Source organism: Pungitius pungitius, chromosome 18 (assembly GCF_949316345.1).
Source record: "Pungitius pungitius chromosome 18, fPunPun2.1, whole genome shotgun sequence".
Classification (NCBI taxonomy): Eukaryota; Metazoa; Chordata; class Actinopteri; order Perciformes; family Gasterosteidae; genus Pungitius; species Pungitius pungitius.
Window position 1 is genome coordinate 2,930,763 of NC_084917.1, and position 26,299 is coordinate 2,957,061.

Below are 26,299 nucleotides of genomic sequence, written 5' to 3' on the forward strand. Positions count from 1 at the left end.
CCCGGCACTTTAAGAGGCCAAAGAGGAAGAAACTGCCTCCGAGCACAAAGCTGGACATGAAGTGGGTGGCGCCGGCAATCAGGGTCAGCCTGTCGCCACGGCAACAGATTATTCAGAATAATTATCCGCCATATGCGCCCTGTCACAATTAGAAGTTGGCTGTGATCGGGGTTGCAGGGTCAAACACTGATCCGCGACCCTGTTCCAGAGTGGTGGGGGCTGAGGCTACGAGCAGCATCGCTTTTCGCCGCAGTGACTTCCCTCTAAATGTCAGCTTTCAGCGGGCCCCCCTTTTTCCTCCGTCACGGATCTTGCAAAATGAAAATCTTGGAAATGAATGAAATGGATTCATGATTTCCATCAGAACGCCAAGCTCCTTGAATCGGCGCTTCGGCTGAGCGCCGAGCAAAGGGAAGGACCGCGTAGAGCAAATGGGAGCTGACAAGAGGCTCCACCAAGTTCTTCTCTTCTTAAAACCTTTTGTGGTTTTACAAGTCCAGACGTTTTAACTCGTCGCTGCAGCCCTGCAGCAGGAGAACGTTTCATTTCCCACAAAGCCGTGTTCACACTAAAAAAAAAAACAAGGTGCAAAGTGGTTTTACTCATTTTAATTCATTCCGTCACTTGTGAAAAGACATTTGGAGTGACTTCTCCTCACTTTTAACCATCTTTTAAAGGACAATTCTTTCAAAATAGATCATATTTGGGAAAAGCCGTTCTCTCAAATAATAGCTAGTTTTTTTTTGCTATTTGCTGTTTTTGCTCTTCTTTTACTCTTCCTCATAGTGTAGGTCACACGTCGCGATGCGAAACGTCTTCAAGTGACCCGGTGCAATCTCTATTCAGATCCCGTAATTCCATCTAATTGTGGATTTCGTGTAAAAAAAAAAAAAAAAAAAAACTGAAAGGCTCCCCCTGCGGAAGTGCGAAATGTGACAGTTTCAAAAAGACCGGTGACACCTCAGGCTCATTCCCCCCCCCCCTCCCCCCGGCGAGCTGTCGCATCGGTTCAGACGCGCGGTGACGCCGCTCTCCTCTGATCACATTTGTCACATCCTGCCAGGCGGGATCACAGGGGTAGCGGCACCAGCGACACTTTTCAGGAGAGCGCCGGGGACGCGTTGCAGACGAGGCGCGCTTTTAAAAAAAACACCCAATTAAGCCCCGCCGCGCGCCGCCCCTCATACGCGGCCTATTAGATTGTCACCCGTCACTATTAGGAGACACTCGGAGGCCGCCGGGCATTCTGGGAAAAAAAAATAATTACGCTTTTTTTTTTTTCCGGGGCGTCATAATTATTGTCTTGAAAGTGTCTCTTTCGAAACGCTAACAAAGCAGCCTCTCACTCCCCCCCTTCTCCCTCCCTCCCTCTCTCTCGTCGCACGTCTGTTGTCTCTCTAGACGCTAATGAAGTGGTTTTAATCTCGCGGCTCCAGAGGACTCGCGTTAATTAAGTCCTCGCGTTTTATTCGTTTGAAAGTTTTTCCACAACGGGAAATGCCCTCCCTCCGTTGTGCCTTGTGCACCCGCGTGGAATTGGCAACAGTGACCTGATGTGCGGTGGGGGGGGGGTGGGGGGGGTGTTTTGGGTCTCCATCTTGAATTGTGTCACCTGTGACGTCTCCTTTTCTCGCCCGAGATTTTGAGTCGTTCGATGGCTTCCCGGGTGTGATCGGGGTCACGGGGTCATGTGGTGTATCTGGCTAGTTGAAGTGAAATGAACCATTGCATCAAAGTACTACATGTATTCAAATAATTAGCAAAGTGGACATTTAGTCGCACTGATGCTGAAACTATTGGCTCCAGGATTTCCTGAACATTTCCCAGTTGGTGAAACCACCTGTTTTAAAAGGCAGTGAGCAAACCCCCCCCCCCCCACACTCTGCATCAAGAGGCCCCTTCACATCTGCTGCTCGTACCCCCCAATCCACGGCACGCGTTGCACTCATTGAACACAGGGTTATTTATCCGGGAGATATGAAATGCTTTCATTATAATAAAGGCCCTGTTGAGAAAATTGCTTTTGTGTTTACGAGTACTGCCACTACAAGTTTTTGGCACTACACACCGTTGGCGTGCTAGGTGCCTTTTTTTTAAACTCCTCCTTTTTTAAACTCGTTCGCTTTTGAGGTTAGGAAGTAAGATTTAGACCCTGCGGGGCGAGAAATAGCGTCAGCGTTGACCTTCACGAAACGAAAAGGCCGCGCAAGAGCCATTTCAGCCTGCTGAATGGGGAGCGAGTGCACGTCTCTATTTTTTTTTTTTATTTACCCACCTTCATTTTCTATTTCACGCCTTCCTCACTACGGAAAGCGTGGCGAGGTCATCCGTTGCACTTGACACGTTAAGGGAGCCGTCGCCGATCTCATAACTCGGGGTGCATGATAGGAGAGCTGATTTCGCATAGAAACCCGTGACCCGCGAAGAGCGAATGTCCTCTTGCGGCGCGACCTCCCCTCCGGGGGGGGGGGGGGGGGGGGGTGAGACTGACCACGCAGCACTTACCACCCGATGGCACTCCACTAACATATCCGTTAGTCACGCAGCGCCACACACGTGGGCGTACCCCGGTGGGGTTAGAGCGACACAAACACACACACACACACAGCGTGTGGAGGCTCGGCCCGGTCATCCTGCGAGGTAGCTGCGCCGTTAAGTGTCCGCAGCGCGGATGCATTATTCACGGTTGGCACGCGCAGCCGCGTATGGAAGTGCGCACATTAAGATGTGGAGGCGCTCGATGCCTACTCGGGGAAGGAAGCGCCCGCCTTCTTATCGCCACTTCAGTTCAAATAGCGAGGCTGTGGGGCAGAGATCCATCTTGTCTGTTAATGTTGTATGTGTGTGTGTGTGTGTGTGTGTCTAGTTATGCGTGCATCTTGTGCATGCGAGATGGTCCCGGTGCACTTAACTGCGCTTGCAACTGCAATCAAGACTTTAAGTGGCCGGCAATTTCCAAAAGAGAAATTGAAGTGTGGACCGGAACGGAGGTAGAAAGTGATGCGGCCCCTGTGAAGTTCAAACGCGAGGCGTCCTTGATGGGAATCATTTTTGATTATCCCAGACAAAAGTACAGCCAACAGCAGCATAATTACCTCCTCCCTATTTTCCGTAAGAATGAGCACGTTCCTTTTTTTAATGAAGAAGTGCGTTCCCGCGTTGGATCAGTAGCAGCAAGATGGCCGCTCTGTGACGGGGAGGAGCTTCCGGGTGCAATAAATCACCGCTTTAGCTTTCGCTCGCCCCAGTTAGAAGGCGTTCATGTTACATGACGGTCACGTGGAGGTTTCTGTCAACTTCCATCGGCACAGTCCAACCTCAAATCCGTCTGTCTCGGGGACAGTCCAAACTCCCTGTTTTTTTTTGTTTTTTTTTAAATCAACTTGCAGCAATTACAAAAAATGTGTAGATGTTGGACTAGTTGAGCTTCTACATGTTCGGAGCCGCGTTCGAACGATGTATTTAGGTTCTTAGTAAATGAATAAGCGGATAAGGGAGCTTGAGCAAGGGCGATTTTGGGATCCTCGGGTGCGTGAGGGAAGCGAGGTTAACAACTTAAGCCATTAACGCCCTCGTTCAACCTCGCCGTTTCCCTTCAGGCCCCCGAGAGCAGCCGCGGCGAGTGTGTGTGCCTCGTCACGGCGGCTCCGGTGATATGTTTTTGCATTCCGGTGTGTGTGTGTGTGTGTGTGTGTGTGCGTGCGTGTGTGTGTGTGTGTGTGTCGGTGTGTGCGCGAGCGCCTCAGGGACAGTGGGTGACAGACTCGCTCCCCGCGTGGCGGCCCCCGATTTGCAGTGCCGAGCGCCAAGGACAAGCAGTGGAGGGTGGAGCGGGTGATTTGTCTCTTAGGATTGAAGTTCTCTCGTCCCGGTCCCCCCCCCCTTTCCCTCTATTCTCTTATTTTGAAGGTGAAGAGCATCCCTCTCTGTGTTTTTTCTCTCTTTGCATCACTTAAACAGCGCATCACTAAATTCAATTTAGAGCTTTTGTCATGAAGATGGTAGCTAGCAACCACGTGTTGGCTGCCTTTAGCGGTAAAGGTAAAGTTTCATTGACTGAAGATTATCTTGCTGACAGTTTAAGAATCATAAAGTGGGTTTTGCTACAAAACTTAAATTCAACAAAAAATCCCAAAATCCAACAAAAATAAAAAGCTGATAAACTTCTGAGTTTTTTTTAATCATCCACAGCAGCTAACCTTGGTCCATGGGTGTTTACCTGAGAGGGAGCCGCAGAGCCGGCGATGTTGTTGTTGTTGTTGTTGTTGTCGTCGCCGCCGCGGTGATAACCGCGTTACCCGTTAACGCAGACCAGCTAGCCAGTGGGGACCGTGGGCACCAACAGACGGAGTTTTAATGTAAACACAGCAGGCATGAAGTCAGATTACAGCACCCACGGGGGGGGGGGGGGGGGAGACTGAGTCTTTCCAAAGAAATGCTTTGAATTTTTTGATTTTAGCACCTTTTACGAATCGGCTCACGTATTCTCCAGTTCAGGTCTTTCTGAGGCTCGTTGAGATGCGTTTGTTTTCGTTCAGCCGGTGTTGGGAACGTGCATTGAAAGAATATTCTGTTTTTCACCACTGAAATGGCTTACCTTGGAGGAGACGCCGCGGCCAATATGCAAAGAAGGGAGAAAAAAAAAAGCCACTGAACGTGGAGACAAAACAACAAAAAAAACGCCTCGTGAAAGCAGAGCGGGATCTCCACCAGACGTTCACAGAAACCAGCTGAGCAGAAATGATGAATATGGATCTGCAACGAGGACATGAAAAATAGACCAATTATTTAACTTACCTAATGCGTCATATTGCCTCTCATGCAGCACTTAGTATTGCCACCAAAACCCCACCAGTAGCGTCGTCTCTATACAAAGTGTCCAGCGCTGTCGTGATCCATCAGTCGCACGGGGGTGAGGGGTGTGGGGGTGGTGGGGGGGGGGGGGGCGGCTGTGCCGGCCATCGCATCCACCACAGCGGTGTCCTCTAAAATACCCACACCCAAATCTCTGTAGTCCGCAGAACAGAATGTTGGGGGGAACGGGCTGTGGGGGGGGAGAAACACCTCCCTCATCAACGGGAGCTCAGGGACTTGATGAAAAACGTCTTGTCCAAACTATGAGGTCCAGAGAGTGGTCCTGTGTGCATCAGTTTAACGAAAGGAAAGAAGAAGAAAAAAAAACTCCTTCTGGTGGTGTTTTTCCTTTTTTTTGTGTGGTAAAGATCAGGATGTATTGTGATCATGGGTTAGAAATAACATCTGCCCTTTTGCCAAATAGTTAAAAAATTTAGCTAAATTGCCATGCGTTGTTGAAAGCATGCGTGCGCCTGCGTGCAGCTCGGCATCGCATGTAAAGATCGGATTTGCGCCAGAGGATTACACTTCTTTTCGAACAGGTTTTTGGAAAATGTGCAGGAATGAATAGATTGCATTAAAGAGTCTCCACAGTCCTTCCTCGCCTTCAGGAGGCATGCGTGTGTGTGTGAGAGAGAGCCTGTATATGTTAAAAAACAGAATTTAACTTGCATTGTTAGAGTGGAATATATTGCTAAATGGTTCAACGGAATCGTTTCTAGTAAATAAAATCGGATTATTATCACATGAGAAAAAGGGGCGAACTGCTTCAATAGGTAGCTGGTGAATAGCTCAGACAAGGATTTCTTCATAATGATAATGACAGGTTACGTAGACATTGTGCCAATTGATGCAGTATTTAATGAGTGTCTGGATTCAGTTTCTAAATACGGGTCGGGTTATTCCACATGAGCTCTCAACGATAACTAATCATTTCTTCTTGATTACATGGATTTCACATTAGTTACTTTCCTTTTGTCCCCTCAAGTAAAATAGAACGTAATCTCACTGACTTTTTATTGGTGTGCCATTAGTATAGGATTGATTAGGTCATTATATAGAACTCCATTAATTCTTGTAGAATTTACCACAGAGCGAATCCTCCCCGTCTTTTCAAATTCAAGGAACGTGCATTAACAAAAAAAAAAAAAGGCACTGCTTTCTTTGCCTTGTAGTCCCTCGGTTGGAGTACCCAGGAATATAGACTCACTGTGAGCTCTGCATTAAGTTTATCTTGATTCATTGTCAGGGGGGGGGGGGAAGCTTCGCTCTGTTGAAAGATGGCTTCTTAATTTTTAATGGCAGGCAGGGGAAGCCTCTGCATTTATTCTGTCAGCATGTTGATTCACCCACTCATTTTGTCCGTGAAGGCATAGCAATACCTACAGACATTGTTAATCTCCTCTATGTACCACAGGTGAACTATGCACAGGTTGTTTGGCTGCTCCCCCTTTTAACCCCCCCCCCCCCCCCCCCCTCCTCCCACTTCCATCATTCTGCCAGTCTCAGTCCCTTCATTTAGCAGTCTGCAGACCCCGTTAAATGATTAGTAAGCCCAGGAGTGAATGTATGCAAATCCTCCTCCACTCCATCGGCTTAGTGAGCAGCAAGGTTTAAACACACCTCGCTAAAGTCCCTGTCACACACACGCACGCACGCACACAAACACACAGGCACACAGGCACACAGCAGGTGTATCCCACGATCCATCACGATCTTCATGCGCGTGTTATAACCTACTGTGGACTTTTTGGGGTGGGGGAGATTCGCTCTGTAGCTGACTTGTTGCCGCGTCCACTGTGGGGGGGGGGGTCTGTGTTCATTTAGCTGCATGGGCGCTCTGTGGCTCCTGACAGCTGCGGACAGAACAGACCCAAGGACTGCTCATTAGAATTCAGCACGCCGTTCCCAAACATCCCTCCATCACTTTCCCCTGCTGCTGCCCCCCCCCCCCTCCCTCCCCCCCCCCCCCTTTGCTCTCGTACACATCGGAGGAGAACGCTTCGAGCAAAGGAGTGAACTGTTGGTCAGCCATCATGGCGGTGTCTTGTGTGAGCTGCATACACAGCGATGCACGCACTAGTTTTTGTTCTTTTTGTCGTGTAGTTCCTAATACAAAAAATACAAAACTTAGATTTCAAATGTTTCTCTTGGTTGTTAACCGACCCGGAACGAGCATAAAAATCAGATTAAAAAAAAGATTTTGTTCCGGTGCAGTTGATTCTATTGAAACAGTGTCACATGTCATGTCCAGTGGGGCCCTTCCACCGTGGGTGAGCAGCGTGGTTCACGTGTCATGGGACGACGTGCTCTCCTGGAGCAGATAGAGAGCCCCCTTCCTTCATAATGACTTTTTAATAATAATGATGTGTTCAAACACACACACACACACACACACACACATCCAACTGCACATGGTGAAGCCTGCTTCGATGCACCCGGTCACCGTTGATGGAAATTGTCTCTCTGTTGTTTTTCTTTTGTATTCGGTGTGTGGAAACTACGTCAAGCCCTGTGTGACGTGTGCAGTCACATGTGTAGGTGCTCGTAGTTCATGGTGCGCCGGCTGCACTTATCTCCAAACGATGTTTAGTGCTTAGTGCTGGGGGCCACTATTTACATCCCTATGTCGTTTCAACAGAAATCCAAAAAACGCCTGTCACCCCCGTGCGTATTTGTGCATGCGTGTGCGAGTCTGTGAGCGCATGTGCCTGCACGCCCCGATTGCACATGTGAACAAACGCCAACACTGGTGGCCCTGTCTGTTTGTCCCATGCAGACGTTCTGTGAGTGTGTGCCCAGCTCCTCCCAGCTCAAACACCGCTGGTCAGACTCTGAAACTGCCAGGGAGACTCCGGCCAAGGTAAGGCACATGCATGCTGTGCACCTGGACCCGCGGTCACATCGCCATGCACGCACACACACACACACACACACACACAAGAGCACAGGCTTTTGTGTTCTGGGTTGTGTTATTCTTTTAAAAGACGCTACATGGTGTCATTATTTTCACTTGGAACCTATTGACTGCTTGTTACATTTAAGTAGCTCTGCCACAGACAATTATTTTTGTTATCAATGAATCAGATCATCTTCTCAAACAGTGGTACGAGTGATGTATATGACATAAATGACATGACGGAACATATCAGAAAGAAAGGGGCATCGCATTCTCTCGTCTCCCACGTCACAAGTGGTCCGACCGGCAGTCGGAACCCCAAAGACGTTCGATGCGACATCAAAGCACACTTACGTAACCTCGGCTCATGCACCCAAACGAAGCACGAGACGGGATTAGGCCTCGGCGGAGGCACTGTGAATGTCCGAGGTGGCGGTGGATGGAGCAAAAAACAAAAAAACAGGCACTGGGAGCTTTTGCGTCGGGGCCTGACGATACTGCTTTAGCTTTTAAAGAGGCGTGTGCCTTTTTATGTGGCATCAATGTGATATTCCGCCTTTGTATAAGTCCGCACACATGCGTGTGTGGATATTTGCGTTTTCAAGGGGTGAACGCGGAGTGCGTGAGCGAAAGAAACGGCTCGTTTTTTTCCGCTTATCCAATGAGCCCACAAAGCCTTTTGTTTGCCAATATTCCTGCGTGGGAGGACAACGTCAAAAGGATCCTCTCCCATTCTCTGCCGTCTCCCTTTTCAAATTCACCCTTCCAAATTCCCCTGTTGTCCTAAAATCCTGCGCCGTGGCACGAGTAAAGACACGGGAGGATGTGAAAGTCAGCCACTAATTACAGAGAGGGCTCCCGCTGCTAGTTTGAGAGGCTCATTCTACCGTAAAGGGATCAGTCTTCAGAGGCTCAGTCAGTCAGACCATCTTCAAGATATCGGCAGGTGAATTTCTTTTCTCCTTCACGTCATCTGACCTCCTGTTAGCCTCACCTCAATATAAAACTCTTATTTGTATTTTTTTTTTTCTTCTTCTTTCCTGTGCGCTGCCTCGGGGCTGGATTTTAGTTACTTTACATTTCTGGCTGTACATTTTAGAAACATAGTGGCTTTAAATGTTGACATTTGAGGACCATTACGTGTGCCAATGGTTTTATTACACACCCCCGGCTGCTCCAGGTGTATTTTTGTGAGTTTCTCTCTGTCGGCGCAAAGGGGGGTGGGGTGGGGGGGGGGGGGGGGGCGGTTGCCATATATCTTCTTTGGGTTAAGTCAACACTCAGTGTGCTTGCATTGATTATTTAGTGCGGTGTCAATGACGCCCCGCTGGCGGTAGAGCTCGGTAAAACGGTTTTGATGTCACACTGCAGCCCATTCCGCAGCATGAGGCCGTGATACACAATATGCACAACCCCCCCCCCCCCCCACCCCCCCACGTTCCCCTCCACAATCATTCAGCCGCACCTGCAGTCACACACACAGGGCGGGGGATAAAAAAGGACTAAAAAACAGTGTTTGACTTGCAAAGAGAGATTTCAGCCGTCACGGTCTGCATCTGAAGTCTGAAGTGGGGGGAGGGGGGGGGAGGGGGGGGGGTGGGGGGGAGCATGATGTGTGGCATTCCCTGGAGCTGTTTTCTGTGATGGTGTATTGTGGTGAAGAAGTTACCCCTTTTGTTTTCCACGTGCAACGTCGTGCACGTGCATTCCCCGTGTGTTACAGAGCACCGAGCAGAACGGGCCGTGTGCAAATGACGGGGTTCTGTGGGCGCAGCTTCCAAACCCATTCGGACAAATCGAGCCTGGGGGGGGGGCGGTTCGCAGTGACAGTGCTGATACGTCAGCGGCGTTCACAAAACAGCGGTCGTGGAACGTGGCCCCTTCAGGAAAGGAAAACATAATGCATTCAACATTCATTGAATCAATAATGTACTTAGTGGATTCTACCAAATGGAAAGATATAGTACCAGAATGGAAAATAAGAAGAAAAAGACTCGTGAAAAAGGAATGGTTTATGCCTTTAGTATAGTTAGTAACACAGCTTTTATTTCTTTATTTTAAATATGACATTCTACCAAATGCATGCAATGTGTTCCTCGCTGAGTCCATGTTTGCTTGTTGATGGCTTGAGGGTTAGATAATTAACGTGTGGCTCCCCATGAATGAAGCCAGGGGCTTTTGAAAAACAACCATCGAGGCCTCAAATGAAACCCTTTTTTGTGTGGGCTTAACTTAACGAGAGCTCCTCACATAGAGAGTGCAAACGTGCACAGAGCACATGTCTCTCACGCGGACGAGTCGCCGGGGGAAGTTGGAAGTTTTTTATTGTGGGTAAACGCGGTGGAAAGGAGTATTTCCTGGACAACGCCATTGATTTTCTTCACATCAACGAAACCATAAACCTCTCTTGTAAGGCAGACCATTAGCAGTCTATTAATGTGCCTCGCTGTGCTTCTGCAACCAATTTACATATTAATGACCTCGCGCTCACTCACATTTCCACATACAGAAAGACAACAAACACCTGCCCACATATTCTCTGAAGAGAACATCCTCCACTGCAGGAAATCTGAGAGAGATCACTTGCTGATTCATTTGGAGGAAGATACGGGGGAGCCAGTCATTTTTAATCATGCATCGGTGGGCCATATTGCACTCTCCCTCCTTTTTGTTAGTTCCCCCGGACCTGAGTGGGAAAATGGATCATAAAAAAGCCATCACACGGGCCTTTATCGTCCGGTTAATGGAGACGACGTTGCTGGCAGAGGTCTGCCTTTGTCCTCTAAGAGGTTCTACTCACTGCTCATTCATTTAAATTCTATCGGCTGTCCGAGTCGTCGTCCTCCTGCTGCTGCCTGATGCTGCTGCTTTTCAGGTGGTTATTAGTTTGTCTCGGGGTGTCTCGGGCGAGCGTCCTCTCTCCACTGCTCCTCCGGTGACATGTTATGTTGCCACATTATTCATCCACAGCTACATTCTCTCAAATAAAATACGTCTATATTGATGTATGGACGTCAGTCTTTTAAAAAAAAAAAAAAAAGGCGAGTTCAAGCAGCGGTGAGGCTGACGTCTTGTTTTTCTCTCCCTCCCCTCTTCCCCTGTTTCCTCTCTCCCTACAGAGGATGAGCTGCAGCTACCTGCTCTGCACCATCCTGCTCTTCGTGGCCGTGCTGCTGGCCGTGACCGTGACCGGCACCATCCTTTTCATGAACCACTACCAGGCGCCGCCCATGTCCGACGGCCTGCCGCACATCTCCACCAATCAGGACGAGGCCAACGCCCTGGTCACCGTGGAGAGGGGCGACGGCTCTCGCATCAACATCTTCATCGACCCCAACTGCCCCGACTACAACAGTAACTTTTTGCGCCTGGAGGGCGTCCAGACGTCGCTGCTCCACTCGCTCACCGACCACGACTCGGACCTCAAGTCGGTGAAAGGCCAGGACCGGGCCCTCCTCGTCAGCCTGGCCGAGGAGGTGGCCAAGCTGTCGGCCCACGCGGGGCAACTGAAGATGGACTACGAGTCGCTGCGCAGGGGGCAAGGCAGCCTGGGGCAAGACCTCAACACGCTGCAGACGGAGCAGGGACGCCTCATACAGGTGAGGAGACGCGTGGAGCAGCACAGGTTTTATTTCCCCCCCCGGCACTGGTGGAATACATGGTGTTGCTTCAGAAGAAGGAGCCTACATGATGGAATATTGTTCCTTGACCTCATGTATTAATGTATATTTAGGAATAGAATATGAGATATGGTGAACGTGTGGTTCTGAATGGAGCTCGTGGCTTTGATGGCGTACATCAGAGCCACCAGTAACCAAATGAGCTCCATTTATTCATGAAAAAGATGTATGAAGCAGTCAAGTATTTTTTGACATTTTAGGATTTACTGTAAAAAAAAAGAAGAGGAGAATAAGTACTGCACAGAGAGGCTCAAGCACCCGACTGTGCTGATTTAGAAACCACGTCGGGATGTGTGTTTCACGGCTTCTTCGGGCTCCAAGTCGTCTGATTTTAGTCGCTTCCTTTTTTTCCTCACTGAAAAAAATAAATAAACCCAAACGGCACCATTTTAGTCACTCAACGCCGAGCCAACCACGCGCACTCCTCCCTGCAGTTCACCGACCCAAATAGCGAGCGGATTGAAGTGCAAATAAGGCGCACGTTTTCCGCCGAGTCGAGCGCGCCCGAGTCTCGCGTTCTGAAGGCGAGGTCACAGGGGAAGTAATGCCCGTCAAGATGGAAAACAACTTGAGTGTGTAAAACAGCCTCCGCGTTGGACGAAAACACGACGAGTCCCTCCCCCCCGCCCCCCCTTTTAGTCCCGCTCCGTCGACTTTGCTTCGTTGGCCGCGCCGTCTCCTAAATGCGCGTGGACGATCTCCACCCCGCACGCCCTTTTAATTTCGGGCCCATCTGCCTCTGCCGGTCTTCGAGAGAAACCGCGCGTGCTGATTGGAGGCCTTTAGCCCACCCCCCTGACGCCGTGTAGGTGGGCACTGGGGCTAAGTGGAGGCGGTGCACAGCGAGCGCGGGGGGGGGGGGGGCAGACACTTCGAGTGATTGATTTCCCGCCCCCCCCCCCCCCCGATTTTCGGACGGCGAGGCATGCGGCGTGCGCATCCGCTGTTTTTCCGTGTGACCGAGTGATCTATGAGCCACCCGCGGCCCGGGGGTTTCTGATTTACACCACGACGCGCCGCCGACCGTGCCGGTGTTGCTAATGCCCCCCCCCCCACACCCTCCCCACCCCCGAAGAGTGCTTTCTCCCTCACCGTATGGAGGAAAAACCCTCTCACATGAGGTAAGCAGGAGAACCGGAGATAGAGAGGCACGCCGTTTTGCATCCACCCAAACGACATTGATGGGACCGGTGACCCAACAGGAAGTGAGGCATACGTTTAACTGATTGTGGGGCTGCAGCCTGTTGCTACACTTCCACGCTACCTCGAGGGTACTCTCTCCTCCTTTAGTTACCCCTGAATATTACAGGCCTAGAAATGGAGCCCTGGGGGGTCTCTTCGTGGCTTAATGTCCTCACAGCATTGCCCATGATTTCCAGATGCAACCTGAACAGATGGTCTTGTATTTTTCTCTGATTCAGCATTGTTTAGTGCCTTCTCTGTGCTGAAAATCTCACCCCATACACACACACACACACACACACACACAGTCACGCTGACACCTTTGTGTAGTTATCACCTGTGGATAACAAATGAGGCAAAACCAGACATTATCCTGTCACCTCTTATAAAAAAAACAGTGTCTTGCCTCACTGTCAGTTTCATGTCAAATTAAAAAAGTGGCCTCAGCATCACGGTCGGATCCAAACATCCTCACATTTCTGTCAAACCCCATGACGTGTTCTCATCGCAGTTAACGCCACGGTAACGAGTACAAGCTTTCGGCAGGAATTTGCATGGGAGGAAGAGCTCCTTCATGTACTTGTTTGGTTCTGGGCAGCAGCAGCAGCAGCAGCAGCAGCAGCCCTGAGGACAATCACTCAGCCTGTTATGACATGCTCGCCTTCATTAAACGGAAGGGTGCGATCACCTCCTCAAAAGCCAGATCCAACAGACATGATGTGTAGTTCACATATTCATCGGACTTGACATTCAGTTTTTGCACAATGTCTGATAAAAAAAAAGGAAAAAGGGAAAAAAGAAGTCTGCGAGGGCTGCAGAGAGGAGCATGACTTACTGATTTCCTTGGACCGCAGGTCACAGTTTAAACCGAATTTTGTGCCTGTGGAATATTAATGCGTTTGAGTAGTGACGCCCACAACCTTTTGTACGGATCGAGGTGCCAAACCTCTGCCGCTGTAGAATAGAAAACCATATCGCCTCAAGATGTTGGCTCTGGTGGGCACAGAGCCCTTTGAGGATTTGAAGAATACCCGGTGAATTCACAAAGTGCTTGTTGCAGCGTTTCACCCGGTGATGTGACTCAAACGACTCCAAACCCCCGATGAGAGTGGATAGTGATTCCACTCACATGCAACGTGGAAACCAATTCCACTGAGCCAAATGGAAAGCTTCAAAGACACCCCAATTAAGTGAATGACAGAAACTACATAATTAAGCCTCATGCTTACCACATGAACAATATCCTTCGGAGATGTTCAATATAATGTTATTATGGAATCAAAATAAGACAATTCAAACAGATACGTCAAAACTGTGACAGAACTGATCTGAGCGCGCCGAGACCTTAAACCGCCCCATCCGCCCCTTTATTCGTGAATAATGCTTTAATTACACAGCTGGACCCTTCGCCCCCGTCCCATCCAAACACACATGGACAGAATCGACAGCCTGATCAAAGAACACAGACTTTCTGTGTGATATGACTGACAGATTTGCGATGAAAACATCCCCTTTATGTGTGTGCGAAGGTTCTGTCAATCATCAGTGTTTTATTCATTCATTCTTCACGCTTCAGGGGATTTATATGTGCAGGGTTCTCTGTTTAGTCGGAAGAATACTCTGAGCGAGGCGCGTTCACACAGCAGGTCGATTACATATTCTCATGGTCAATTAACATCTGTAAGCAAGAGAGGATGCTCAACTTTGTGGTTTTTCTAGCTTTTTGGAATCAGAGAAACCCACGTGTGATGTTAAAATTCACTTCTTCAATATATATATATATTTGCATTCCTTGCATTTGGCAATATAAATAGGTATCGGTTACTTGGGTCTATATGTGCTCCAGGCTTTAAAATGATTTCCGAGAGCTCCCCCGTCTCAGGAGGAGAGAGTGGGCGACTCCTCGGCGGCCCTCTCGCTCGCCTCGGGGCTCCTGGTCGACTGGGCGGCTGCTGTCAGCCGAGGTGAAGACGTGTCGCTGGGCAGATGGCGTCTTGAGTGACTTCACTCGACCCTGCCAATTCCAGCCTTTAAATGGTGTCTGAATCGCTGAAGTTCAGACTCATTCGACACCAAATGAAAGCTAACTGGATTTGAGCTTGATTTTTTGAACGCAGTCGTGTTGAGATTTAAAAAAGGACTTCTCTATCAACATTTAAATTTAGCCCCTTTCATCCGTCTACCGCTGACGCGTGAAGCGTTTCCTCACAAAAAGTCTGTGTCGGCTTCCTGATGAGAGCTAATTACCTCATGAGGCTAACTGATGTGTTGTTTCTGCCTTAAATAGAAAACACACAATGCACCCTTTTTGTCATGAAGAAATCACAAACACCAAAGTTTTCTCCTCGCGCTTTCTGCCTGCAGCTGCTTAGCCCGGTGGTCGTTTTCTTCAGGGCTCGCAGGCGTGTGGTTTTCCTTGGTTCTTGCGTGTGGGGAGCCGACACAATGTGCTGTTGTTCTGCGACTGTGAGCGTGGGTTAAAGCTCCAGTGCCCATGAAACATGATTGCTGTGCATCTTGCTGGGCCTCAGAGGTGCGTTGCATAGTTATTGAGGCCAGAAAAAAAAAAAAAACGTTCTAATGCAATTTTAACACCTGAAAATAGCTGCACAGACACAGTTTTGGTAGGACGCTCTGAACCCCTTTTGTAGACTGGCTGTAAAAGCCTGTACGTCTTGGTGTGCCAGTGTGCATGTGCGTGTGTGTGTGTGTGTGTGTGTGTGTGATGAAGTGGAGGAACGGGGAACGAAAGGGAGTGAGAGAGAGAGAGACGGCGGGTGTGTCGAAGCGTAAGAAGGAGCTCGAACATTTCTCAAACCGAAGCAAAAGTGCAGCTGGCCGTCGGCGAACTGCGGCGAAATGTGTGCGGACGACCTTTGGGCAACGAGCAGCACATGAAAAAAAGGGCTCCAGGTAAGAACGTGTCCACAGTAGATCAGAGGGGTCACCCCGCTCTGTGCCGGCCGGGCGCGGCGCACGCATCCATCACCGGGCTCCCCATAGGGCGCCACCAGAGTGCATTATGGGAGAGGGCACCAAATGGCCCTTTTTGCTACGCTGTGTATTTCGGTAGTTCTAAAGATCCTATGTGAGCGATGCCGTATCAGTGGTTAAACACTGTAGGATTCAGCCCATTTACTAAAAACACATTATATACTATATATTTGAATTGGTGCCATTTCCTAAAGAATAAAAAAAAAACCTTTTTGAAAGTTGAAAACCTCTGTGAAAGCTGCGTTTGCTGCGAGTGTTCGAGGCTGGCTGTGGAAAAGCGTCGCCTTTGCATTACCGCGCAAATGTGATGTAACTCTGAAGAAATACGAGGCAAACAAAAAATGTCGGATTGCTTATCTCAAAAGTCGTAATCCGCGGAGCTCTCCCCCGTCCTGGTTTGGATTTGCCGGCACCTGTCGTTGCCCGCTGATAGCGCTGAGGAGCTCTCGACGACACAAGGCTCCAGGCTTTCACTCCAAATGTACCTTGTTCAGCTACGCTGTGAGAAGCACCGCTGAGGAGGACAAGCGGCTTCTTCTTTAAGCCGCCGCGTAGTAAAATGAATTCACTAACCGCACGGAAGGTTGTAAATACTCCCCAATTAGTCAGAAGCGAGATGGGATTTAAACAGCTTGTAGAGCCATGTATAATTATCTTGCCAATGAATGTAACATGTAGTAATGTGTCTATGTGCGTGTGTGTGTTTTTTTTTTTTTTACAGCTGCTGTCAGACAGTCAGATCAACATGGTGAAGGTGGTGAACTCGGTGAGCGACGCCCTCAACGCCATGCAGAAGGAGAACGTGGGGCTGAAGGCGCGCGTCAAGGCCGACCTGCAGAGGGCGCCGGTGAGAGGGGCCCGCTTCAAGGGCTGCGCCAACGGTAAGAGGACAGGAGGCGTGGCCGGAAAACCGCCTGCGCCCGTCTGATTGGTCCGTCTGATTGTCATTACGTCCCCTTCCCGCCACTGCGTATTTTACGTCACGGCCCACCCTGTTTGACCTTCTCTTCCGTGTTCCGACCTCTGTCGGGACCCCCGTTCTCTGTCAGCCCGACTCCTAGGTTCTGCAGGTTCATACTCCAGTGCGGTCCGCCATCCATCTACTACGTATTCATTCAACTCAACATCTTCTCCCCCACCCCCCCCCCCCGTGATATTGGGGCTTTTCCCCTTGGCTTCGTCTCCTCCGTGTTATCCAGTGGCCTCGGTAGAGATGAGAAATCCATGAGAAATAACTCTCATGTCCACTGGGCTGAGTCGCTGCGCGGCAGGGGGGAGGCAGGGGGGGAGGCCCGAGGCGTCGTCCCGCTGGAAGGCTTTTACCCAAAGGCATTCCCCCCCCCCGTTGGATTTCCCCTTGGGGGAATGCCTGTGCGACCGCTCGTGTGCAGCACATGGCATACAATAGCACAGAGGAGGAACTCTCAGGAATCTGCTTATTTGAGGGGGGGGGGGGGCGGCGAGATACGCGCGTCTTATGTAGCGCCGAGGAACTGAAGTGCTTCACACAGACTCAGCCGGGTGCTTTATTAATTGATCAGCTGTCTCGCCAAGAGTTTCGCGTGACATCATCACGCTGATCTTTTGGTGCTGATGGCTTCACAAGTCGGCTATCCATCCGCATTCCTGATGTGAGAATCAATCTAAAAGCTTAATGTGTAAGGAACTTTACTTTTAAAGTTCTAAATGTCGGGAGATCTTTTATTTAAAGGAGTGTGAGTTTGTAATTTGTATCTATTTTAAGCGTTCTTTTTTCATTGCTCCTATACATAAATAAATACAAAGATTACAGGGGGAAAAAATGTTCTTTTTCAATTATAAATGATCAAATTTGATCTGATCTGTTGAGGATTTCGTATTTGATCAGGTTTCAATTCAATTCAATTTTTTAAGTTAATATTCATTATCCAATTATGCATCACCTAATCTCAAGTCTACCTGAAAGCTGATCATGACCAAAGAAATTGATTAACATCGCATTGAAATATCTCCTTAAGCAATAGAAATGAACCTACTGAGTGATTAGAAAAAGCTGAACGACGGGCCTCTCCAGTGTTTCCTTGAAGTTTGTGTGTCAGATGCGTGTGTTTTTTTTTCAAATCCATTCCTGTCCAACGGGCCGAAGTCCGCAGCCAGTGCGAGGTGGGGATGACGATGAGGTCGGCGCCCCCGTCGACTTATCGGCTTTTTCATGTTGTCATCATTTCATACTGACGTCTACTTCCCTCGGCGTCTCTTCATTATTCACATTTTACCCTCATGAGTTAGAAAGCTATTTATTTTAGTTTAAAACAAAATAAAAAGGCACATTATTGGACTGTGACAGAAGTTTGGGGAATTGGGTTTACTGAAATATATGAAAGGACCCATTCACACCAAACACATTCAGCAGAGGAATTTAAGGCTTCAATTAGTTCTTCTTTGTGGCATTAATGCAGGAGATATTGGCAGGATGAATATACATTGTTGTTTACTCTCTCATTCGATATGAGATTTCTACAGAATAACTTGGATGGGAGACAGCAATATAGAAAAAGCGATTTCGTTCATTTGAAAGCAATTTTTCCCACACCTGTCCTCAAAGCGGAAATAACCAACCATCGTCTTTCAGCCCCGGCTCAATAAAAGCAAGCGAGGAGGAAATGACATCTTGATATTTAGCAAAAAATACCGACAAGTTTCAGGAAATCTTTCGCTGTTATTTGAATTACAACCTACCAACGACCACATGTTTATTTGTTTATTGTGAAAGCCCAGAGTGCTTCTCGTTGACCAGTGGGGGGGGGGGGGGGGTACCCTTTGGCCGCGTAAATGTCGGGAGCAAAGCAGAGCCGCACGGCGCTCAGAGCGATCGATCTGAGGTTCAGCACCGCGGACAGCGTCACGCGGCAGTGCAGGACCGCAGGCCTTTAGCCTTTTACATCCATTAAACACGTATTCGCTTAAATATTCGACGTCTGTTTCTCAGCGGCGGCTTGCGCTTTAAGTTTGTGACTCACCCACGCGCGTCTCCCCGCCCGCCTGTCCGACTGTGCCTGTGGATATTTAAAGCAGTCGTCAGTGTTTGCATAGGATTCCCGTGAGAGCAAGTTGTGTGAATCCCGACCTGACAGCAGCTGTGGATTTGTAGGAGACCTTCTGTAGGAGTCCTGCTTTTTACTTGGTACTCGCTGTGCTGTAACAAGCCATTCCTGTTAGTGTTACTGCCGCTGCCAGAGTAGTTCTAAAGTTCTGCGAGTGGTTTTCATTTTTCAAAACAAGAGAGAGAGAGAGAGAGAGAGAGAGAGAGACGAAGCACGTATGAAAAGGTTAGGTGCAGGACGCGTTAGTGGCTACCGCCGATGAGCCGCGTTGGAAGGAGAGGAGAACGCGGGGTGCATTTAAATGAGTTCACTGCCTGCTGTGCAGGGCCTGTGATGTCAGACTGATTTACTTTGAAGGGTTTATGCAACTCGGGTATTTTGTGTCACCAAATAGATGAGATTCAGGAAATGTAGCATCCCAAACAAGCCAGTTGCCAGAAAACATTTTTTTTTCTTCATATCAAACCTTTTTGCAAGGTTGAATGTCAAAGTTTCTGAAAAAATAACACCCCTGATAATTATTACTGGTGCAACAGACCATAAAACTCATAGTTTGGATCAAAGACAAAATACTTTCATTAACATCCAAAGCCTAAGTCTACTGTAGCATATGCCACACAACGCCATTATCATGCAAACAAACAAACATGGTTTGGACAACAATTATTACTTCTAAGACACTTCAGTGAGCCACGCCTCTGCGTCGGCGCTGACATTTCCCCTTTATTGCCAACTGCAGGAGTCTCTTGAGTCCGTCCCACACACGCGGCACAGCAACCAGACCCAGGGCCGGAAATAGGTCGCAAACGCAATTCTGTTTGCTACAAAGTATTGTGATGCGGACGCATCGCTGCCTTTGGTCTCTTTCACTGGAAAAACACAGAAAACGCATAACGAGGCGGAGCCAAAGGTGGCGGAGATCTTCTTTCGTGATAAATAAAAGAAAAGCCGGAGCCGGAGAGTGTCGGCGCGGTGATGAGAGGGGGCCCCCTAAAGGAAAGACAATCCCTGCTGTAATGGATCATTAAACTGAAAGACTTTAAAAAGCTCTTGTTGCAGACGACCAACTTCTTAAATAACGATGACACTCTCATTTTAATGTCCCACGGAACCCCGGGAGCTCCAGTTTCCTTGTAATGAAAAGAAGGGACTGGGAAATGTTACCATTTGTGTGTGATGACGAGGGTGAAAGTCTGAGCGCTGCGGAAAGGCTTCGGGGGAGGAGGAGGGGTGGGGGGGGGGAGACCAGACGCTCCACATCGTGTAGTGACTGCACAAAAAAAAACAACACCAAAAAAGGCTTCTCCAAGAACTGCACGAGCTGTTTTAGACTCAGGGGTTTGACCCTGCGAACGCTCGGCATGCATAATCTATGACACTGTCCCTGCCGGGGGGGGGGGTTTGGTACCTTGTGCAAAAAAAGCAGTTCCTCAGTCACAGACGAGGTGCTTCCCAGACGCCAGCTTCTCCTCGCGCCTCTTTTTTTTTGTTTTATCCGTCTCTCCTATGCCTCCCCCGTCCCTTTTTTGTCGCTAATCTATACGTCTCGCTGAGCCGTACGCCTCCTCCTGCAAGTCGTATAATGTATTACGTTTCATCCCCCCTCCCCCCCCCCCCTGCGGCTCTCGTTATCTCAATTCTCCTGTCTTCTCCGCGGCGCCACGTCGGCGCTCCACCTCCGCCCCCACACGGTTTCCATCGCTGCCTTCGCTTGCGACCCCTCTTTTTTCACCTCTCCTCCTCTGCCACACCGTGTCATCCCTCACCCATCTCGCCTCCGTCCTCTACCTCCAGAGCAAGGAGAGCCCTCGCCGGACGACAGAGCCTGACCTCGTGTCTCGTGTCTCCCCTCATTTTTCTCTTCTGTTGCCGATTGCGAGCCCACGCTGGATCTGATCTGTCCCCCCCCCCCCCCCCCGCTGCTTTCACCTGTCCCCAGGCTCGCGTCCCCGCGACTGCGGTGACCTGTACGCCAGCGGTCAGAGGGAGGACGGCATCTACTCGGTGTTCCCTGTCCACTACCCGGCGGGCTTCCAGGTCTACTGCGACATGACCACGGACGGAGGGGGCTGGACGGTGAGTCACGGGGGGGGGGGGGGGTGGGGGGAGATGCGCTTGGGTAACGTTTGACAGACACACACACACGTAACGAAGGCCTCTTCCTATTCACTTCATAATCGCAGTGTGAAAAGAATTCAGCGAGCATGAATCCGTCTGCGGAAAAACACAAAGCAACACACATAGTTTGTCTTCCTTGTTTGATTTGATTATAGTCGTGCTCTCATGTATCGACCTGAAAAGGTCTCGTCAAAGTTCTTAACCACAGAGCGGGTCTACTCTGGTTTTTTTTTAATGTTTTTTTTTTCCTTTTAAAAAACAAATTAGTCACGTCTAAGTGAGCAAGTCGTCAGTCAGCCTGCCGAAAGGGGAACGAGACACTAGCGAATTAAGTGAATGGCGCCATGATCGCAAATGTGGAGATTTTAGTGTAAGCTGTTACCGTGACAACTGAAAACCGTGAAAATGTAACATAATGTGCACAGCTCACGTGGAAACAGCTTTACATTTATTCGACTGCGGTTGTTATTGGGCCTTCAAACTAAAAAAAAAAAACTAAACTAAGCGGGTGTGCGTCCGACCTGTTAATGTTTGGTTTTGTAAATGACGTTTTCAGAGGATTTGAGACTCTCGAATGGTAACAGAGAAAAAGACACTTTGAGTTTTGTTTTTTGTTTTTTCATTCTTCCCTGATCAAACATCTGTCAGTGGTCTGGCCTTGCTAAAGCAAACCGAGCGGTTTCAGAGAGGCTGTACAGTGGAAAGCGCCGTCTCTTTGGGGGATGACAGACAGCGAGGTGAACAAACATTGACACTGACTTGTTTGAAGTTATATTTGGAAGTGTGGTTTGGGTGTGTTTTTTCGACTGTGCGTGTGCACACAGACACGAACGCCGCACGCACACGGCATCCTGCTGGTTAGAGCCATTTACTTGCCTTTGTTCCGAGGTATACCGTAGCAGTCCTCTGGGAAACACGAGCACTTCTTAATAGAGAACTAAGGCCCCGTAATGCTTAACAGTTTTCTGCTACATGAGTCCATCACAACTGCCGTCTCTCTCTTTTATTTTTTTCTCCCTGTGGTGCATTTATTGACGCATCCGGGCGCTGTGGATTCTGTTTAAGTCTTCGGGATTGATTTTGTAAGATCTGTACAGTGGACTGTTATTATATCGTTATTTGATACTCTCGGTTTCTTTCATGTAACGCGATGACGCAAATTGCACAAATGTGCTTTTAGAGAATGAATACACCGGCTTGTGCATGGGTGAAAATGTTATAAAAAGGTGTATAAATGTCCCCTTATGCTCAATATGAACAATTTGCTCCTGTCAATCTCTGGCAGCAAATCCCTGCACATGTTTTCCTCTGTTCGGTCTACTGCTCTGGGCTGGTAGCACGAGCGCTGCCTGCTTCTGCAAAAAAAAAAAAAAGAAAGGTCCCGCTGTCATGACTTCTACATAAATACATGATAAATATGCTTTATTATCCCACTGCGTGTCGCGCTGCGGCGGCTACAAAAACACAACTCGCCACGCGCGAAGAACCCAAAGTCATGGCGTGCGGTCGTGTAGTCGTGTGACTAACTGTGCGGAGGTGGGCAAGGTCGCCCCCCCTCACCCCCCCCCCCCCCCCCCCAGCATCACTACGAAACCAGACTGTCAGGTTGACAGAGTGCTTAGCACAGCACGATGGAATGGAGTTACGTGGCAGACTGTCGGCTCGGCCTGTGCATGAATCACTGCTGAACCGCGTGTGCGTCCGTCCGCACGGAAAGAGCTGAGACTGTGCCTCGCGCTTTGCTCCCCTTTTTCCGCATTGTTTTATAATTATTCTTTAAAACGATAATGTTACTGATGGCGCCCCCGTGTGTGGCGGGCTGATGGGGGGGGGATCACACTCGAGCCTCATTAAGACATCAACACGGTGTGTGTGTGTGTTGTGTGTGTGTGTGTGTGTGTGTGTGTGTGTGTGTGTGTGTGTGTGTGTGTGTGTGTGTGTGTGTGTGTGTGTGTGAGCCAGGTAGGGAGACCTGTTTGACGGCTGAGTTTAAATAAGGAATGAGCCCCATATGCCGCCGCCTCATTAGCACGCTTTGACACGACGCAGAAAGTCTGAGGGAGGCGCGGGTTGGACTGGAAGCGGAGACGGTTAAGAGGGTGCGCCATGCAGAGGAAACGAGGAAGAGAGGCCCCGAGGAAGAGGAGCGGGGGAAAAAAAGATGAAGAAATAATTTAAACACAATACGGGGAAAGCAATTATTTTTCTACGTTGCCTTGCGGCCTTCACTTACATTGTATTTCGGTTCAAATGTAAAAGCGCTCAGGGAGCATATTTGTTTATTTATTTACATCCCTCAGTAACCGGAGAACACCAAAAAGTTGTTATTTTTACAAATGGGTTTGTTAATGTGATGGTTGGTGGTCGATAGTATCGACGACCAATAAGATGTGCTTTAGTCTGAAGGACAGTTCCCAAAAGGCCAACTTATTTTACTCCTCAAAGAAGGTATTAAGGTGGTTAGGTATTAAGTTATTAAGAAGGTATTATTATCCTCGGAGTGATGCACAATCCAGACGGTTCAAACCAACCCGGCTATTAAAACCTGGCAATGCGGGTACGAGACTACACTCTGAATAAGAAAACAAGTTGTTTTCACCCACTCATCTACACTATTCTGCATCAATGATGCATAGAAATGTCAGTCATCTTTGCTGAATGGTTCCAGCAGCGAGATCCGAGGCGTTTCCTCATGGGTTCACAAAGAAGAAGAAGTGACCATGTACCGTGCCTGTCGGGTTCTTTCAGAGAGAAGGGGACGGGATGTGAGAGGTGTTGTAGAGTCGAGGTAAACAACAGACAGACCATCAGTAATAAGTGTAGCCCGCTGCTGTATAAATGCATCGGTAAATACATGATAAAAAAAAAGGTGCCGCTGACTCCGGCATAGTAACTCAAAGATCACATATACGTGCATTTATTTCCCTTTCAGACGCGAAGAAGAAGAAAAAGCTTTACGGGAATAAACACAAGGAAGAAACGGATGTTTCTAAGAAACTCCGCTGTCTTTTAAAGGTATAGTTGCTTGGAACCCAGAGCCAGGTGTTTTTTATAGGGCCAGGCCAACTGGCAGTTATATAGACACATGCACTAAAACCCGGAGATGCTACGATCCCCTTTTTTTTCAGGACCACGGATAGCGCCGCTCGGCCAAAACACTTTATAAACTTCAATATTTAATAGAAAATAACCACGCAATAACAGGAAGTACACAGCGTAGAAATAAATACGCTTCAGAACAAAACTACTTCTTAAAACTAAGAAAAGGTTCTTCTCTTCTATGAGTTTCCTCTGTCTGTGCTTCCTGTGGAGGGGCCTTTTCTCTTGTGTCTTTGAGGTGGTGTCATATAATAACACAATAATAAAACATATACTATGATTGAGAGGGAAAGTCTATTTCCAATTGATTTGTTGTTTTGCGCTAAAGACTTTTATACTTCATAGAAAATCATTTTTTAAATTTTGGTATTAATATCTTTCTGTTAGTGAAAGGAGGGGATAAAACCATACGATAATGTGGGGCTACATTATGTACATCCAATATATAAATACATACAGTACATTTACGTTTATGAAGTGTTTATTTTTTTGTGAGAGGGGTTCATTTCATTTGAATACAGTCCCTATTCAAATATGTCCTTTGGTGCCCACTGAGAACCAACAGGAAGAGAGGAGATAACAGTAGAAGATCCTCAAATCCCAAATACAAACTTTTTAGTTCATTCGACCGTCCCAAAGAAAGATCTCTAAAATCCAAGAAGCATGTCTACAGTGCAGCAAATGTGTGGACACATGGGCTCACATGCACACGCATGCTTCGACACACACACACACACACACACACACACACACGCGTGTACTGAAATATGTATACACAGGAGCCCCTCACTCAAACAAAGTAATCCTTCGGGCATGTGGTCTCCCTGTTTTGGCAAATTCCAAACGCCATTTAAACAGAGCCTCTCGGCTTAAGGGTAATGTCTTCTATTATTACTATTTTATTTGTTAAAAGGAAGGGACTAAAAATGACCACGGCATTAATAATGGATGATAGTAGATACATCAGAGTGCAGTGTTGAGGGGGGGGGGGCGCAGGGGTACTGCAATCACTCTCAAATATACAATTCAGCTAAGAACTGAAAAGTAAAAGTTTTAGATTGAATGTAGGATTGTGTGCGTGTTGCGTCGCTCCTTTAGAGGCTGCGAGTGCCTTTGAGCCCGTCTGAGTGTGCGGCGCTGGCTTTTCAGTGTCTCCATCCGCCTCGCCAGCGCTTCAATATTTCATCTCTGTTTAGTTTATTGGTTTGAGAAAGAAAAAAAAAATCCAGGAAGGATGTTTTTGCAGCTGTGTTCTATCTGTGAATATTTCGTAAGGCATTGAAAACCTTGCACACAATCTTATTTTTTGTCAAGAACATAACTGTTTGTCAGGATCGGTGCTGGGTGCAGGTTGACGGAGGCAGGCAGGCAGGCAGGCAGGACTCAAACGCAGAGCTTTCAGAAGGTGATCTTTATTCACCACAGAACCAAACAGAAGCCAAAAACGTGCACCAACGAGGACTGACATGGACAATGACGCGACCAAGGACAACTGGCACACAGGGCTTAAATACACAAGGGAGGTGCAGGTGATTGGACACAGGTGGAATCAATCAGGCAATCACAGGACAGGAAGTGAAGTTACCCAGAGACACGAGACACAAGAAAGCTACAAAATAAGACAAGCAGACCCAAACCGTGACAGAACCCCCCCCTCAAGGACCGAATTCCAGACGGTCCTAAAGGAGGGTGGAACCCAGAAAAACAGACAAGGGAGGGAGGGCGGGGAACCCGACAACCCCCGGCCGCCCAGGGGACTCCAAGGGTCGGCGGCACGGGGTCGGGTCCCTCCGGCCGGGATGACCGCCGGACCTCAGGGTCTCGGGGGGTCTGCCGGGTCGGCGACCAGGCCTCAGGGTCTCGGGGGGTCTGCCGGGTCGGCGACCGGGCCTCAGGGTCTCGGGGGGCCTGCCGGGTCGGCGACCGGGCCTCAGTGTCTCGGGGGGCCTGCCGGGTCGGAGACCGGGCGTCAGGGTCTCGGGGGGCGTGCCGGGTCGGCGACCGGGCGTCAGGGTCTGGGGGGGTGCCGGGCGGTGCGGCTCCGGCGTCGTCGTGGCGGGGGGCGGCGAGCAGTGCGGCTCCGGCGTCGTCTTGGCGGGGGGCGGCGAGCAGTGCGGCGTCGTCGTGGCGGGGGGCGCCGAGCAGTGCGGCTGCGGCGTCGTTGTGGCGGGGGGCGCCGAGCTGTGCGGCTCCGGCGTCGTCTTGGCGGGGGACGGCGAGCAGTGCGGCGTCGTCGTGGCGGGGGGCGCCGAGCAGTGCGGCTGCGGCGTCGTTGTGGCGGGGGGCGCCGAGCTGTGCGGCTCCGGCGTCGTTGTGGCGGGGGGCGCCGAGCTGTGCGGCTGCGGCGTCGTCGTGGCGGGGGGCGCCGAGCAGTGCGGCTCCGGCGTCGT

General features: G+C 49.2%; 1 protein-coding gene across 2 annotated transcripts in view; it reads left to right on the forward strand.

The window, feature by feature from the left end:
* The window catches only part of fibcd1b (fibrinogen C domain containing 1b), a 67,040-nt gene that overhangs the window by 10,855 nt on the left and 29,886 nt on the right, over positions 1–26,299 (forward strand). The window contains exons 2-5 of one of the 2 annotated variants that reach the window (XM_037484723.2): positions 7,634–7,717; positions 10,873–11,352; positions 16,331–16,490; positions 20,632–20,768. In XM_037484723.2, coding sequence (XP_037340620.1) covers positions 7,634–7,717; positions 10,873–11,352; positions 16,331–16,490; positions 20,632–20,768 — 861 coding nt within the window. The remainder of the gene's footprint in view (positions 1–7,633; positions 7,718–10,872; positions 11,353–16,330; positions 16,491–20,631; positions 20,769–26,299) is intronic. The other variant, XM_037484724.2, reaches the window with a different exon arrangement.